The sequence below is a fragment of the Hippopotamus amphibius genome, chromosome 5, assembly GCF_030028045.1.
Source record: "Hippopotamus amphibius kiboko isolate mHipAmp2 chromosome 5, mHipAmp2.hap2, whole genome shotgun sequence".
Classification (NCBI taxonomy): domain Eukaryota; kingdom Metazoa; phylum Chordata; class Mammalia; order Artiodactyla; family Hippopotamidae; genus Hippopotamus; species Hippopotamus amphibius.
Window position 1 is genome coordinate 85,279,714 of NC_080190.1, and position 18,816 is coordinate 85,298,529.

At 39.0% G+C, this 18,816-nt stretch overlaps 1 protein-coding gene across 1 annotated transcript in view; it reads left to right on the forward strand.

Annotated features, from left to right (window-relative positions):
• RYR2 (ryanodine receptor 2) overlaps nucleotides 1-18,816 on the forward strand; it is a 549,009-nt gene that overhangs the window by 139,301 nt on the left and 390,892 nt on the right. Inside the window, exons 11-12 of the mRNA XM_057736978.1 lie at nucleotides 4,533-4,632; nucleotides 5,341-5,437. Coding sequence (XP_057592961.1) covers nucleotides 4,533-4,632; nucleotides 5,341-5,437 — 197 coding nt within the window. The remainder of the gene's footprint in view (nucleotides 1-4,532; nucleotides 4,633-5,340; nucleotides 5,438-18,816) is intronic.

Genomic DNA, 18,816 nt, shown 5'->3' on the forward strand with positions numbered 1-18,816 from the left:
ATGCACAGGGGTTTTCAACTCATGGATTGGATTGCTGTCATTTGAAACAGTGCTTTTTGAATAATTTTCTCTTGATTAGGTCACCTATAGAAATGGACAGTGTTTTTTTTTTTTTTTTTGAATCCATGAAAGTATTTCCAAACAACTGTTGAAAAGTAAATTAGGAAAAGCAGACCCCGCAATCTAAAAAGTGATGACAAATGCTTAAAAGAAAGCTATTCTCTAGGGCTCATAAAATTTTACTCTACTTCTCTGGTACCCACCTCTGAATTTCTGATAAGAAATGCTAGGTGTTTTCATTGCACAGTTAGTTACTGAATTGCCTCAAGTTGCATAAAAATACTGAGAACTACAAAGACAGCAATCATAAATATTTTCAAGCTACTTATCGTATCAACCAAATTATTTTCGGTTTATTTACTTTGAGCCTTTTTTTTCTCTCTCTCTGTGGCTCAGGATATGGAATCATAGACTGTTTCATTTGGAAAAAGCATCTATTCTGTCCCTCGTTTTTTTCTCAGAATAAAAAAATGAAGCTTGAGAGGTGATATATCTTGTTTACTTGTGTTCCCTGTCACTGTGTGATCATTTTTCTAGTGTATTGCATCACCAGGGCCCGAGTGCCTGACACTTAATAAGAGAGAAATAAATGAGTGAATAAATGCGTCAGGTAAGGGTTGAATTCAGATAGTCTTAAAAATGTTTGTGCCTTGGACCTTTCGGGCAGTATGAGAAAGCTTCCTGACTCCTTGTTTCATCATCTTTTAAAGTGAATAAAATATATACACTGGTGACAGGGCAAGAATAAGGATGCAGATGCAGAGAATGGACTGGAGGACACAGGGTTGGGGGGGCGGGGGGGCGAAGGGGAAGCTGGGACGAAGTGAGAGAGTAGTATAGACATAGATACACTACCAACTGTAAAGTAGATAGCTAGTGGGAAGTTGCTGTATAACAAAGGGAGATCAACTTGATGATGGGTGATGCCTTAGAGGGCCAGGACAGGGAGGGTGGGAGGGAGTCGCGGGAGGGAGGGGATATGGGGATATATGTATAAATACAGCTGATTCACTTTGGTGTACCTCAAAAACTGGTACAAGAGTGTAAAGCAATTATATTCCAATAAAGAGCTTTAAAAAAAAAAAAAAAAAAAAAAGATTGTCCTTATCTGGTTCTTGCTTTGAGAACCAGTTTCTCACTCCAAAGTCACACCCCTGACGATGCTGGATCTGAACTCACCTATGTTGTTAGGCCTTTCCAGATATACAGGAGGGGTACCTTGGCAGGTGAAGGAGGTGATGACCTGCTGGTCTCACCAGAGAGGGGCTGGCAGTGACCACCCAGGAGGGGCCATGTTTTAATAAAATGTCCAAGTGAGCATTCAAAAAAATATATATATATATACACACACACATATACACTGGATTACAAAGGAAACTAAAGTATCAAAGTGAAGTCCAGGTTGAGAACTCCTGGGAGGTGATTTATAATATTTTCTCTGTTCCTGAGATTTCATGCTTCTATCATATAAAGTCTTGTTACTCAAAATCTGCTTCTTGAACCAGTGGCCTTGGTTGGCCCTGCCTCACACACAGCCTGCATTCAGATTTGCCTTTTTTGACAAGATCCCCGATGATTCGTGTGTCCATGAGAACTTGAGAGTCACTAACATGAGAATCAAGGTGACAGGAGAGAGGAGATCACTCCCCAAAGTGCCTGCCGTGTTCCTGGTGGGTGTGTACATTTTAGAGCCATTACACATTTCAGCCTAAGGCCAACTTTGCTTTCTGCCTCTGAAAACATCTGTTTTGGCTTTAAGGATAACCCATCTTAGTGTCAGTAACTGAAATTGTTACTGCATTCTGAGTATTTAGTATCACAGGCCTGTCTGGTTCTTACTCAGATTTCCCTTTGTTGTTTTAAGAGGCAAAATTAAATAGAAACATCCAAAATAGCTTTGTCTAGAGAATATTTTCTTGAGAAGAGTGGACATGATTTAGATTACTTTAAATGGTATAATGTGACCTTAAGGACATTTTTTTGACTTTCTCCAACAGACTGAAATTTTCTTATTTTTATGGTTATATTTATTGTGTACCTTTAGGCTTAGCTATGATTTGAAAATTACATTTTAGTCCTCCTCCCTGCCCCCCATTTTGTTTTCATGGCAGTAGCTCCTTATTGCCTATAACGCCCTTGATCTGGCACGTGCCTTGTCTGCAGGCCTCTCTCTCCCTCTCTTCCTAGGTATGTGCTGTAAGCCCCAAAGATGAAACTCTCTGCTGTGCTTTATGTTCCCATATCTCTGCCCCTTTGGGTGCCATTTCCCTTGCTAGAGCCTAGAGGGCCAAAAAAAGCCCAGGCCACTTCCAATTACAAGGTTTCTGGTGTGTGAAGAATGAAAATCTCCAAACTATTTTATAAAAGTTTTGGTATTTTAAAAATATTTACACTTAGCGCTTTAACATTATTAGTAGATACCCAAATCCAGTGTATGTACAGCCTTTTGGAGACAGCATCTCTAAGTATATAAATGCGAGGTTCAGGCCAAATGATCCTACGGGTTCTTCAAATATCTCATCCTGCATGGAACCCTGTCTCTCCTGTGAAAATACCACCTGTCCTCGAGGCCCAGGACAATGAACTCTGTACCAGTTAGGCTGCTCCAAGTGTTGTGTTCTCTCAATTCCTGTAGCACTTTGATTACAATTCAGCTAATGTTCCAAACACTGACTCAGGGCATTTTGTGGATATATTTTACCTTCCTTTCTAGATTACAGGCACCCTCAGGGTTGGAATTTGTTCTATTAATATTTAGCACAGTGCATAGTATATTCAGTGAACCAGGATGAGTAAACAAGTCTATCTTTGTATCATGACATGCCATGAGTTTTCACTTGAATTCAAAAGTAAAAATATAAGCATTGGTATTTTGAATTGTCTTTTGATGGTTTGGTAAAATCTGTATGGTTTTATGGGGGGCGTTGGTGCGTATTTTGCTGGTTTTTGGTTGTTGTTATTTTGGTTCAAGTCGTTGAAATAGGAACATATATGGAGTAATTTAAAATATATTTCTTAAAGTTTATGCTGCTTTGATTTGAAGGGTTTGGTTGGCTCCTACACATATTTCTTTATTAAGCTTGCTAGATGCTGGGGATACAGTTGTGAGCGTGTGTCAGCCTACAAGAGAAAGAAAAATACACTAAAGGATTACATTGTGTGATGAGGGCTGTGAAGGAAAATACATTTTTCTTGTTTGTGGAAGCAGATGGCATATGATTTATTGGTAAATAGCTAAAGAATTTTAACATATCGGGGAAGAAATTAATTCCATAAAGGTATCTCAGCTGGAGTAGAGTGACAGGTTGAAGTGAAGAGGAGCTTGTGCAAAGGCAGACAATTAGTTGAGATGGGGAGAGGGGTAAGAGCAGATTATTGCTAAATCTGATGCATCCAGTTTTAATCTTATTGATTGGAAATTATTGATAATTACATATATGTCAGATGTCACAAATTTCTTTGGTTTTGTTTTTAAGAGAAAGAAAATGAAATACCTACATTTGCTGGTGACTTGAGATTAGCGTTATTTAGACAGAAGAGAGCTTTGGATGTTGAAAGGCCTGTGACGTATACCAGTGTGACTCTTCATCCTGTGACTGCTCTTTTTCTAACTAAGAAGGTCGGGTTTCTTGGACAACTAAAGTCCCTAAAAGCTTGGGGTGTCATCAGCATTGGAAAATGTTGCAGGAACATTATAGGAATATTGGTGATGTTTACTGAGATGACTCCAAGAAAACAGAGTGTTCTATGCATGCTTGAAATTCTAGCAGCAGCCGGGTAGTGGTTAGTGAAATAAGCAAGGCATTTGTCTGTATTCATCATTTTGTTTTTCTTTACTTATCGTTTCAGAACTCATCAATTATGGCTCTCAAGTATATGAAATATGATGTTCTATTCATAATTTGATTTTAAGAAGGAACATCTGAAATTTGTAATGTCTGAATTTTGAAGGACGTGTATTGTCCTGAGTTTTGATACCTATTAGGAAATATTGCCATCTATTGGCTATTACATCAGATTGTAGATAAAAGTGCCTAAGGGACCCCATGAAACTAACACATTGGTCCAGTAGACTGCATTGTCAACACACTGTCACAGTGTGATATGTAAAAACTTAATTATAATTTTAATGGTAAGTGCCTGCTATCTGTACAACTTCATCCATCAGTAAGCCTTTAAAACAACGTAGTCTGTTTTCACAAATAAATTTATTTTAGTAAATTCATTTGTGTGTTTTCAGCTTAGTGGCTTAAGTAGTAACTTTCAGAAAGGAAGCTGAAAAATACCCAAAGTCAAATATAAACTCTACTTTTTTTCCTACTAGCCTTTTAAGTTTTGAGTGACAGGATTGAAACAGAAGCTCTCTGTGGACATTTGCGAGTCTGCAGTGTTCAGTTTGAGTTGCCAGAAGCACTTCCATGTTAAGACTTACCCAGAGCCTGTTGTGATGCCTCCTTTTGCCCCTAATGCAGCACTTGTCTTATGGCAACGGCAGCTTGCAAGTGGACGCCGCTTTCCAGCAGACCCTCTGGAGTGTGGCCCCAATCAGCTCAGGAAGTGAAGCAGCCCAAGGTAAAAACTCCACTTCCATTAGGAGCCTGGTCCATGATGCAGAGTTGACAGTCACCTTTGGAACTGTGATGATGGGCACATTAATTAGAGCTGTTTGTGTCAAAATATTCTGTAATGCAAATACGTGACATTTGAGAAACTCATTTGAATTGCTATTTAAAAGTGAAGTTTGTGTTAAGATGTATCTCTCCTTATTTTTATGCTATCGTCAGCTTTAGCTTATTTTTGTGTGTGTTTTATGTGCTAGCTTTCTAGGGGTTATCTTCTCCAGTGTTTTGGCCTCAGGGTATTGCTTAGTTAAGCTAATGTCAAGATTTCTCATCTTCCAGGGTGTGTGACTAGGAGCTAGATCACAGCAGTGCTTGTGCATCAGGGTTTTCCCAGAAAATATCTGTTTGTTCTGATTATCTCACTTATATAAGTTCAAATCTGAGCCTATCCAGGTTTGTGTGTTTAGTGGAGGGTTTTATGAGGCTGAGGTCACGTATAATAGTGGGACCATCACTAACTGCGGGACTTAGGAACCCAGGACTCAGAGATGGGCAGGCATGCGGCACCATCCATCTCTGTGATTTTGGCCGGATACTTAAGCCTCGCTAGACTTCCGTGTCCCTGTCTATGAAAATAGGAGAATGGACCCAATGATCTGTTCAGCTCTCAACATCTGATGATGACAGTTCAAATGTGACTGCGTTTCATTCCTTCTAGGGTATCTGATTGGTGGTGACGTCCTCAGGTTGCTTCACGGACACATGGATGAGTGCCTCACGGTCCCTTCGGGAGAACACGGTGAAGAGCAGCGGAGGTTGGTACCTGACCCTAGTGCCTTGAGCCTTGTATTTTCTTGTTTGATGTATTTTTGCAAATTAAGGATATGTCTATTCAGGCTATTAGCTTAGGAGAAATGGGCCAATCTCATTCATCTGTCCACTGAAGTGATCATTTATTGGCCTCCTCTGAAGTTTTTTCTCAGGGTAGGTTTTGACTATCTATCAGTAGAGTTGCTGAAACTTTTTGCATAATTAAAACATGGTGAGAAGCATTGAATACAGTAAACTGAGTGGAAGGAGTGAACACATCCAACTACTTAAAACTTTGTTAAATGTCTATTCGTTTTGATGAATCCTCTTTCTGAAATGCTTAGTCTCCAGCTCAGTTTCAGAGTTCTCTAATTGTCCAAAGGTTTAGGGCCTTTTTCTGTTACCTCCCATTTACTGACATAGGTAATACAATTGACTAGTTCCCCTAATATTTTATGTGATTTTAATACCTCTCTCATGTTAATATTGTTTGGCATTGGGCCAAGATGGCATTAGTCTGGATCACGGGGAAATAATACAAAACTGTAAAGATATTGAGGGTGATTTGAATGTTCCATTTTGCCTCACAAATGAATGGATGAATACGTTTAGTGGAATATGTGTAAATAAGCGATTACTGTGCGAGAAGGCATCCGGGTGATTTATTTCACGGCTTTCCATCTTCTAATGGCGATTTCTCGTAATGTTAATGTATTACGTAGGTAACCCTTATTGATAATATTTATTTTTGTAACTTAGAGGAAGATACAGAGAACATTTAGCAAGTTAATACTTTAGCTGTTTCACCTTGGGAAAAGTCACTCTGAGACCTGGGTGCCAGGCTTCCCTCTCCCCAGGCAGACCTAGCTTATGGTGAAGCATGGAATGCAGAGCCTAGAAAAATTCCCTAAACAAACAGTGCTGCTTTTAGTAGGTCAGGAAGAAGATGTCTATGGTGTTGATAGGGTTTATATGGAAGATGAGAGGGAATTCAAAAGGCAGTTGATTGGAGGAATTAATTCCAAACAGAAGAATAAACAGAAGACTCAGAGGGATGGCAGTGGTCCTGGGAATTGCACTTATTCCAGAGTAATGAGGGGCAGGATGGAAGGAGTGTGGAAACTCGAGGAGGGAGCAATTTGATCAGCTCTTGAACACTGCTTCTGCCATTCTCAAGGGTGGGCTTTTACTCTCAGGTAGTTGGGAAGCAGTGTGTGGGGATGGGGGGGGTCACATGGTCAGATCTCTTGGAAAAGAGTAGCTCTGGTGAACTAGAGGAGCTTCGATGGGGGGTGGAGAGATTCTGGATCAGGGAAACCAACTCAGAGAAGGCTGATGTGGTCATTCACATGAGAGAAAAGGAGAAGCTTAGCCTGGAGAGTGGCCATTAGAATAGGATGACCGGGCCCAGGGACATTTCAGGTCATAGTGACTGGTTTAGGGATGAACTTGATGTGGTCGATCAGAAAAAGTATCAGATTTAAGGGTGAGCTGATGTTTCTGACCGGAGGGAAGAGAGATGGTGTTAAAGATTGTGGGAGATGTACAAAGTTGAAAGAAAAGACTGAGTGAGATTTTTGGACACTGGTGAGTACGAAGGGTCCATGGGGGATAAAATAAAGGGTCTGTGGGAAATTGGAATTTATGAGTCTTTAACTTAGGAAAGCTTGGGTTGGATATAAATCACAAGTGCATGGGAGTAGTTGAAGGAATGGGAGCCCTAGGTAGGGAGGGGAGGAACAGTGATTACAGGGGTATATTTAGCAACTTGGGCGTCGCTTTCAAAAGTCTGCAAAGTCTTGGAATAGACTAACTAGAGAGGAGGTTGAGGCTGCAGTCCTAGATAAGGCTGATATGTAGGACATGGACAGGGGAAGAAGAGTCATAAGAGAGGCGGAACAGTAGTTAAGTGGAGAGCCAGGAAACCGAAAGGAGCATTGGGGTGTAGATGTGTTTGATGCTGTAATATACTCATGGAGACTGAGGAACAAAAAGCTGCTGTGCTGTAGTCTTTTGGGTCGTTAGCCTCTGATTTGTTAAATGAAACACTTAAACCAAGTGATTCTTTGAGCTCTTCTACTCTTTCTACAGACTCTGCCCAGATTTGTAGTCAAGAGAATGGACTCTAGACCCAGGTTTGGGCCTCGCCTCTGCTGTTTACTAGTTGTGTGACTTGTCCAGGTTGACTTAATTTCTTTAAATATGATTTTTATCTTCTGTAAAATGCAGCTTAAGTATTAGCTGCTGCTTCCTGGGATTGTTGTGAGGATTCAATAAGAAAATGCACATAAAATCTTGATGCATGTTAAGAGATCAACAAACATATTAGTATTGTTGTTAGTATTATTATTTTTAGACAGAAGAGCAGCATGTAGTCAGATATGGAAACATGTGAGGGCGTGCGGGTGAAAGTACGGTGGACACATTTTGGAGGAAGAGAAGCTAAACTATATCAAAATCCTCTACTGTTTTGAACTGAGTGAGATAGGTGTGTGATGGGGAAGGGCTCCTCTTTCTTGCTAAGCTTTAGGAGCCAGGGATGGATGAGGATAGTTTTTGTTTTAACAGTTGGATGTTTTCATTTTCAAATGAGAATATTCAGCATCAGACAGATTCCAGATTTCCTGGGCTAAACTCGCAGGCAATCACTGCAGCTTTCCACCTCTCCCGGGGATTAGAGAATCTGAATGTTAAAGAGTTGTTTCATTAAACATGATACTTATAGGGCAGATTTCCTGCTAATTCTTTTTTTTTTTGGGGGGGGGTGGGGAATACCTTTTATTTTTTTTTTTAATTTTATATTGGCATATAGTCGATTTACAATATTGTGTTAGTTGCAGGTGTACAGCAAAGTGATTCAGTTATACATATACATGTATCTATTCTTTTTTAGATTCTTCTCCCATATAGGTTGTTGCAGAGTATTGAGTAGAGTTCGTATAATAGGTCCTTGTTGATTATCTACTTTATATATAGTAGTGTGTATATGTTAACCTCAACCTCCTAATTTATCCCTCCTCATCACCTTTCCCCTTTGGGAACCATACGTTTGTTTTCTAAGTCTGTGAGTCTGTTTCTGTTTTGTAAATAAGTTCATTTGTATCATTTTGGTAGATTCCACATATAAGTGATACCATATGATATGTGTCTTTCTCTGTCTGACTTACTTCGCTTAGTATAATAACCTCTCCTGCTAATTCTTTACGTTGCTGGTTATTATTACAGAGAAAACTAGGGGAAATGTGAAAGACATTTGGATACTGTTCTCGTCCGCTTTCCCATTCATGCATATTGAAGGCTACCCCCCCCCCCGATGTTACTCTTGAATTAATGCCGATCATTTCTGTGTTAAATTAGTCTCCGTATGTATTCAGATCAACATATCGCAGCTCTTTCTAGGGGGTGATGTCAGGAAGAACACATCCTTAGAGCCCCTGGTACAGCATGTTTACACGGGTGAAATTAGATTAAAATGGATGTCATATCATGACTTGAGGGAGAAAATGAGTCAGAAATAGGCAGCAGGAGCCTGAAGGATGTTGCTTAAGAATGAAAATTATCTGTGTCTTGATTACATAGTGAGATCGAGCAGTTATTTGCATATAACGATAAAAGTGATTCCTTAAATTTTATGTTTGTAGAGCACTTTACTCTTTCAAGTCTTGTTAATATCATTGTGTAGGAATTTCTTTATCTCCTTCTGTCCTCACCCGAAGTCGTTTTAGTGTCTTACATAAGGAGGGGAAGGCAAAGGGAAGGCAAAGCCGGGAGGCAGTTTTTCTTTAATTGATATGAATCTGTCTGTAGTGGGGGAAAAACACATAGTGATAACCTAAAAAATATGTTTTGATTCATTTTTTAAAAAGAAGTGAAAAATAATTTGACTTTCTGAGAGCTGGAGAAGTTCCAGGGAAAAGTGTAACATTTCTTTTAACTCATAACTCTTTACTGTAATGATGATCTGGTTATACTCAATTATATTCTGTTATTAAAGTTAAACAACTAACGTCAAATCAGGTTTGTTATGAGAAGCAGTGGAACTGACTAAGGAGATGGCCAGAAGTGAGTAATTTAGGCTTGGTCCTCAATGCTGGGTGGTGAATGGATTTGTCAATCAGCTCATGCCTTGTTCCATTGACAGTTTTTGAACATGCATAATATAACTGTAATTGTAGCAACTGAAAATGCAGTTCAGTGATGGGTGCTGTAATTCTAGATGCCAATGCAAGGATCTTTTATCATTATTATTTTTTAATCTATTTTATTGAAGTATAGTTGATTTACAATGCTGTGTTAATTTCTGCTGTACAGCACAGTGATTCAGTTACACTTGTATACACATTCTTTTTCATATTCTTTTCCCTTATGGTTCATCACAGGATATTGAATATAGTTCCCTGTGCTCTACAGGAGGACCTTGTTTATCCATCCCACCTATAATAGTTTGTGTCTGCTAATCCCACACTCCCAGTCCTTCCCTCCCCACCCCCCGGCCCCCCGTTGGAAACCACAAGTCTGTTCTCTAGCCAAAGGAGTGATCTTTAACTTCCTCTTCACGTTTAGATGTGTATGTGGTTTCCTGGGAGTCTGATTAAGAGCATATATTGTCCCATTCAATTAAGTGGAATTGAATTGGAGAATGAAACCCACCAAAGTTAAACTAAAGATATATTTTCCCCCACACGTCCTGCTCGTATTGCTTTTATGGATTGAATTCTGACATGTTCGTGAAATAAAGCATCACTATGGTTTCATTTTAAATTTCTTGAGATTTTTCCAGAACGATGTATGGCTCTAAAATTACCAGCATGCAACTTGTCTAAATAATAATAAAAGTCGTAAAAGTATCATCTGTAGAAGCTGTGAGCAGTCGGGGGAAAGGGAAAAATGCACTGAACATTAGCTGTAGAATTGTAATTTCTTAGTTCTCCCTCAGACTCTTCAAATAGTGCGATAGAATAAATTAAGGAGAAACAAGTTCTGGTACTTGGCAAGAGATTTGTCGGATGCAACACAGTTTTTAAATTATTGCTTTAAAAATAAAATTTCATTCTGGAGGCTTGAAATTTGATTACCAGTTTTTATTTCAAGCAAGAAATCTTTTATGTGGGGGATGTTTTCTGTTCCAGATTCCGTCTCTGGATTGCACCTTATTACTTCCATCCATTTTTATGTGAATATAATAAAATATCAACAGGGGCATTTCCTTTACGTGCACACACACTTACTAATGGATTAAATATGCACTACCTGAATTAAGTATGTCATACTTTAATAAATTTTAAGAAAGATGATTTAGGGGAATATTATTCAGAATTATTATTTGAGATCTCTGATGTGGAAACCAGTATGAGGGGAGCATTTTTTGAAAAGTGTTATTTGTACGTTAAAACAGATTTTACCACATAGCTCATAAGTAATTTTATTCATTTAATAAAAATTTGTGGAATGACCACTGTGTTCTGGGTGCTGGAGTTATTAGTATCTAAAAAGATACAAAGTCTCTTTTCTAAGGATTTTACATTCTAGTGGGGATGTGTGACAATAAAAACTTGAATATGCTTGTTTATAAAAGCACACACATACCCATGCATGCATAGATAAAATACATCCAGTGATGATGATGATGTGTGTGTGTGTGTGTGTGTGTGTGTGTGTGTGTGTGTGAGAGAGAGAGAGAGAGAGAGAGCAAGCACAGGCTTGAGTGTGGATGAGAGAGCTTGTCCTGTTTCCATCTTACTGGGCATTATTCTTGGCATATACTTGCTTTGTCTTGTTACTTTCAAATATAGGACCATTAAGTCATTGTGTCTGACAGTGTCTGGAAATAAATGCTACATTTGCTTTCCAGAATGTGACTCAGCAGGCCAAAGCCATGCTGTATGTATGCATGGCAATATTTTTGCCTTCATGCCCCTTTTAATATTAGGATTTAATGAGCTTTACTTGTAAGTAATTGATAAGGCATGAGATGGCTTTGATCTAATGAATTAAGTGCCTCTCAGTCTGGCTAGAAGGAGATGCATGGTTTATGTCTGCCTACACAATTGGATGATTAATACCCTGCAGGGTTTGTATGCCCTCAGTCACTACCTCGGAGCAAGCTTCTAAAGCTGGGCTGTTTTGCTCCAAAATGGTCAAGTTATCATCTAAGTGCTTTTCTTCCTTCTCTTCCCCTTCATGTCCTGGTCTTTTAGCCTGGGTCTGGGAGTAGGACAGTTTGCGGAATAGTTTTGCTAGAAGAGTAAGCAATGAAGGGGAGCTATTCTTTCTTCTTTGCCTCCTCTCTCCTGGAGAGAGATTCGCTCTTTTTCCTAAATTTAACCTCCCTGCTAATTACAGAGAGCACCCTGGCCTTTCTTCAGTCTCTCATCCTTTAGCAGCCTGACTTGGCTTAGAGCCACACTCTCAAGGAATGACTGGGCGAGAAGACACTATTTTCCAAAATACAGGCTTTAAAGGCAAAGGGTTAAAAATATTCATAGAAATTGGAGCCATTGGATTTCAGTAACAATGAGAAAACAATGGAGGTGTTTTACTCACTGAAAGTGAGTGAATTGCAAGAGACAGTATATTAAAAATCAATGTTGAGGAGAAAAGAATCTCTCAGTTATTTTCTCAATGAAAATTTAAGACCATTTTTACTGGTCCACATTTAGTTTATTAATTTAATCTAGGTGTAAGCAGGAAAAAAGAAAAAAAGCTTCCTCTTCTTTTTAATTTCCAAATATCTTTTTAGTTGTGTTATATTCCATCTGGAATGAAAAGTAAAAGTAACAAAATGTGTTTGGTTGTTTTTCTGCTCTAGTTCTATTTATATGATTCTTTGAATATAGATTCACAGTGTACGGATGTTATTGTTTTTCATCCATGATGATTCATTTACATTTTATGGAGATGTGACATCTCAAAACATACCTGTTTCCCCTTGTGCAGCAACTTGAATAGAAATATCACAAACTCAGCCCTGGGTGAATATGTGATGCTTCTTTAAGTGCTGTACAGGCATATACTTCTGATTTCTCTGTTACTATGAAGAGATTCCTGGCAGCTGGCTTTAGTACCTGCCTGGGGCTTAGCTACTCAAGCCAAACACTCTCGCAGGCACTTACATAGAAGGCTAGCATGCAAGCAGAGATTCTACTGAGGAACTATGTAAACTGAAACACTTATAATTTCTCTCTGCAATAATCTTTTAATCCTGGGTCTAGTTTTCAATCACTTTACCTCAATTCCTTTAAGGCTTATTGAGGGCTTCTATGTTATAGGCATTTGGGTGTGTGCTGGCTAGAAAAAATGAGATTGTAGGAAACATATCTTACTATTCTACCTGTTGAGGAAGATCAGGCAAAGAGGGATCTTTGCTGACCTTTGATTCTGAGGTGATGCTTTTGCTAGCCTGTAAGTTAGTAAAACAAGCTTCTCTTCCCAGTAATTGGTTTGAACCTGCCATTCAGTATCAACTCTCTGTGGAAATTGTGTGTGAGTAGTTTTTCTGTTTTTCAAAGGATTCATCAGTGAATCTTCAGTGTCCAGGGACTGGTAACACATTACCACACTGAACTTAATTTGGTTGAGGACATGTTGGTAGTAGAATTGCCCTTGTCTTTAACTGCCGAGGGAAATGGCATATATCACGTACTGCCATCTATTTTCTTTATTGCTGTGTGTGTTTAGCTCTTCTGTTTAGTTTTCAGCCAGGATTGTTTCATTCATTCCTGTACCGCTTTTATATAGTGATTTATGCATGGGACTCTGCATGCAGGTGCTGATTGTGTTTATGAAGAAATAAATGGAGAAAAAAAAGGCATGCACTTCCCTGTAGGTTGTTTAAGGAGAGCGATGGGCTGCTTTCATTGTGAATTACTCTGCTTAGTTAATTCAGAGAGTTTGAGGTCCCCATTTATGTGACGCTGGTGACTCCTGAAAGATTGTTATCTGCTTGCAATTCGGAATGGAAAGAAAAGCCATCTTACTAAACCAGCCCAACCTGAGTGAGTAGAATATTGTTTCGAGGCCAGTGAGTCCCAAGTCCTTGGCTAAGGGCCTTCTCTGTTGGAAGCATCTTGACGTCACATCACTCCACAGGGCAGAATCCCTATTCCTATAGCAGGAATCTGAGCCTTGACGATAGTGATTCGAAAAATGGTGGGGTGGTTTGTGGATATTTTGGCAATCTGATATATGTTATAGGTTCTTCATAGAAAATTCACATACTTGCCCACACGCACAACTTTTGCCTGCGAGCTAAATTGTGTGATGATAATTTATGTGTACTCACAGTATTTCTCCTATTATTTTCCCCCACTTGAGCAGCTAGCAGTCCCAGTACACTTTCCTCCTCAGGGGAGGTTGGAGGGTTGGCAGAAAGCTTAAGTTCTCTACAAGGCACTTCTTTTTCTGATTTTTATTCCCTAAAAACTAAATCCAAGGAGGTTGTTACACTTCGTGTCTTGCACAGAAGGGAGAGAGAGAGAGATTGCAAAAGAAGAGGAGGGATTCTTTTCCTCTGATAGAAAAAGAAGAGGAGGGATTTTTTCCCCCAGATTACAAAAAAAAAAAAAAGGAACCACAGCCCAAACCTCACACTTTATATGACATCTAATTTGAATAGATCATGGGTATAAGTGTAAAACATAAAACTATAAGACGTTTAGGAAAAAAATCTTTGAGATCATAGTTTTAAAACTTGGCATCAAAGACATGTCCCTGAAAGGAAAAGATTAATAAACTGATCTCATCAAAATGAGAAAATGTTATTCTGTAAAAGTCCCTGTGAAGCAGATGAAAACATAAGTTATAGACTGGCAGAAGATATTTGCAAATCATATGTCCAACAAAGAACAGATATCTAAAAATATAGAAAGAGGGCTTCCTAGGTGGCACAGTGGTTGAGAATCCGCCTGCCAATGCAGGGGACACGGGTTCGAGCCCTGTTCCAGGAAGATCCCATATGCCACGGAGCAACTAAGCCCATGCACCACAACTATTGAGCCTGCACTTTAGAGCCCGTGAGCCACAACTATTGAGCCCATGTGCTGCAACTACTGAAGCCCATGCGCCTAGAGCCTGTGCTCCGCAACAAGAGAAGCCACGACAATGAGGAGCCTGCACACCACAACGAAGAGTAGCCCCCACTCACCGCAACTAAAAAAAAAAAAAGAAAGCCCGTGCACAGCAAAAATGACCCAACACAGCCAATAAAATAAATAAATAAATGAATTTATAATAAAAAAAAAATATATAGAAAGAACTCTCAAAGCTCAACAGTAACAAACAACCTAATTAGAAAATGGGTAGAAAACATGAACAGTGATTTCACCGAGAGGACATACAGCTTGCAGGTAAGCACAGGGGAAGGTGTTCAGGGTCACTGGCCATGATGGGACTATAAGACCGCCAGGCGCTATCACTATACACTTATCAGAATGGCTAAAATAAAACAAAATACTGATAACCAAATGTTGCTGAGGGTGCAGAGAAACTGGATCAGTCAGAAATTGCTTGTAACTGATAGAGCCACTCTGGGAAATATTTTGGCAGTTGCTTAAAGAACTAAACACACACTGCCATGTGACCTAGCAATTGCATTTCTGGGTATTTATCTCAAAGAAATGAAAACTGTGTTCACACAAATACTTGTCACAGGCATTTCGTGTAAAGTAGCTTTATGTGTAATAGTCAAAAACTGGAATCAGGCCTAATGTCCTTCATTAAGGGAATGGTTATCTAATCTGCGCTACAACCATAGCATGGCCTACTACTCGGCAATAAAAAGGAATGACCTGTTGACACACGACAATTGGGATGCATCTCCCGGAGGTTATGTTGAGTGAAAAATGTCAATCCCAGAAGGTCACGTGCTGTGCTATTCCATAGAACTGGAGGACGGATGAGTGGTTGTCCAGGGTTAGGGAAGCAAGAGAGGGGAGCGAGAGGGAGGTGCATTTAATTAGAAAAAAGGCAACATGAGGGATCCTTGGGGTGTAGGACCTTTACGATGATGGGGATCCAGGAATTTACACAGTTAATAAAATGGTACGGGATTTAATACACACACACAGACACATACTCAAATGAATATAAGCAGAACTGGAGAAATTTAATAAGATCAGGGAGATTGTATCAAAGTCAGTATCTTCATCGAAAAGCCGTTATAGTATATATATTCTAGTTACATATGTGTGGAACTAGAATATATATACACATAGTTCCATATATATGTAACTATTATACTAGAGTCGTAAAATAGTTACATATATAATATTACATATATATGTAACATTAAGTATATATGTAATATATAGTTATATATATACAGGTAATAGTTACATACATATGTAACTATTAGTTACATATATCTTACACATATAAAATGTATGTAACTCTTATACTATAGTTTTAAAATATTATTATTAAAGAAAACCAGACAGATGTTCAAGGGATTTTTCTGTATTATTTCTCGCAGTGGCATGTGAATCTATGGTTATATTAAAAAAATTCTTTTTAAATCATTCATGGAGACTGGGGAGGGAGCAGAGTGCTCTGAGTTCCACTTTCAGGATGACCAGTGCTCTGCTACCTGACAACCTGCTACTCCCCATTTCATCCTGGCCTATCAGGAGATGGCAAGAACTCAGAGGGCAATGGCTGTGGGGTTTTTCACTTGAGCAAAATGTCCTGAGCCTCTCAAGTGAATGGAAAGCATCAGCCCTCAGACTGGACAGGGACATGTAAGTAGAGACTCTGTGCTTAGGAGATCTAACACATGCACCGGGCTTGCCCGCCAGTGTCCGAAATTATTGCATTACTCCAGCAGGAATAATGAGCGCTTGGATTCCCCACTAGCTTGATGGACTCAAAGTTGAAACTAATTGTATTTTGAAGAGAATTTTTAAAAGTGATGTTGATAACAATAGTAGGTGAGGTTATTTCAAACCATGTTCCCCTCTAAGAAAAACCAAAAATCTGTTTGAAGATAATTGAGAGCTAAAGAAGTAGTGAACATGTGTGGGGCCACAGTCCCAAAATAGGAGACCGGAGGAGTGAGTTTGGCATCTGGAGAAGCCTCTTCTCTCCAGGGGTTTGCAGTGGGTGAAGGGCTGAGAAGTGGGGCAGAGCTGTTGGAAGCACCAGAGTAGAAGTGGATCAAAAATGGTAGTACACGACCCACCAAAGAAGAGGCACTTTAGGAGGAAACTCAAAGAACTATACCCAGGAAACAATGGTGAACCGGAAATAGAGCAGCCCTGACAAGTATTGAAACTCAGCCTCAAATAATCCTAATTACCATTTGGATTAAGATGAAGTGAGATTGCCTGTGCCCCTAGATTACTTTACCTGCGAGAAGCAGAAGTACATCTTTGGGGGGTGGAGGAGTAACACAAAGAACTCAAATGATTTCTGTAGTTTGACATATACCATATCTAATAATTAAAATTAAACAGACTGGTGCACTGCAGTACAGTTCTGACACCAGCCCCCCAGAATTAACAGATGATACAAGTTAAGGGCTTTGTTCCCTACAAAACTGCCCTTATCTCAGACACCAGCCACAAGGAGAGGGGTGGTCCTCAGATCATCAGTACTACTGTACAACTGGCTACAAATTTGGGGGTTCCCACAATCTGTTTAGAGTCAAGAACTCAGGAAAGTGCTATATGTACAATTGAAGTTTTATTATAAAGGATTACAAATCGGGCCAGATGAAGCAACGAATAGGGCAGGGTCTGGGAGAGTTCCAAATATAAAGTTTCTGTTCCCTGTACCTGTGGATCAAGATATCTTACCCTCCTGGCAATCAATGTGTCCATCTCCAGGAAGCTTGGAGTGCTTTGGTCCCAGAGTATTTTTCTTGGGCTTTTGTTATGTAGGAATGATTGATTAAATAATTGAGTACATGATTGAACTTGATCTCCACCACACTTTCATTCCTCAGAGGTCAGGCCGGAGCAGACTCCCAACCTTCTGGTCATCTGGTTTGTCTTTCCAGCATGGCCAGCCTTTTTATTGAAGCTATCTAGGGACCTACCACTCACCCCATTACCATAAACTAAGATGTGATCTAAGAGGCACAGGAAAAACATAGCCACATATCACTTGGGAAATTCCAAGGGTTTAGAATCTTCCTCCTAGGAACCAGGGGGACAGGTCAGCCAAATTCTTTGTTACACAGTGCTGGTGTATGAGATAGGATTCACCTGGGAAGCAAGAGCAAACACACACACTATAGAAAAAGGCACACAGGTCATGGACACACAGATAATAATATTATCACAAGTAGCATTTAAATTATTTATGATTGTTATAATTAAAAGACCAGGTGAATAAATTTGGTTGAGAACTGGTAGCTATGAAAAAGGGATCGTGTAGACATTCTAAAACTGAAAATTGAAAATAACTGATATTAGAAATTCAACAAATAGATTTAAAATCAGCTTGGATATAGCTGAAAAGAGAATCATTGAACTGGAAATTAGGTCAGAAGAAATATTCTGACCTAATAGTTAAACACTGATAGTCAAAAGATTGGAGAATATGGAAAAGAGCATATGAAATACATGGTAAATGATGAATGGTTTATCATGTATGTATTGGAGTTCCAAAATAAAAGGACAGAGAAGGGAGGCAGGCAGCAGAGGAAAGGAGGGAGACAGAGAGAACAAGAACAAGAGAGCTTGCAAGTACACAAGGCACAGGCAATGTTGAATACATTGCTTAAGAATTCTCCACAACAGACTTAAGTATATTAAGCCACAGATTCAAGGAGAACTATGAAACCTAAGTAAGACAAATGAAGAGAAAGCCACACTTAGGAACATCAGACTAAAACTACTGAAAAGTGAGCACAAAATTACACACTTAAAAACAGATAGAAAAAAAGGTATGTTACCTTTAAGGGGACAACTGTAAGATTCACAGTTCATTCAACTAAGAAACAACTGGAGACATTGGATGTAAACTTAAAAGTGCTTAAAGAAAATAACTGCCAGACTAAAATTTTAAATCTAGTAAAATGGTGATATTTTTCAAAACAAGTAAAGCTGAAGGAATTCATTATTAGAGGCACCTTAAAGGAAATATTAAAGGGTGTTCTTCAAGCAGAAGAAAACTATCTCAGATATAACTTTGGAGATAGAGGAAAAAGAGTAAAGGAAGGTAAATATCAGGATATATCAAAAATAATATTGATTAAATAAAATGTTTATGCTAATGACAGCAGCAAATCTTGGATTTAAAAACCATAGAGAACAAAATTCATTACAATAGTAGCACATAAGTCAGGAGGAGAGTCAATAGAGCTAAATGGTGGTTCTTGCATTCTCTGGGAAGTGGTAAAATTACTAATTAGATCATATTTTAATAAGCCAAGAACATGTTATAA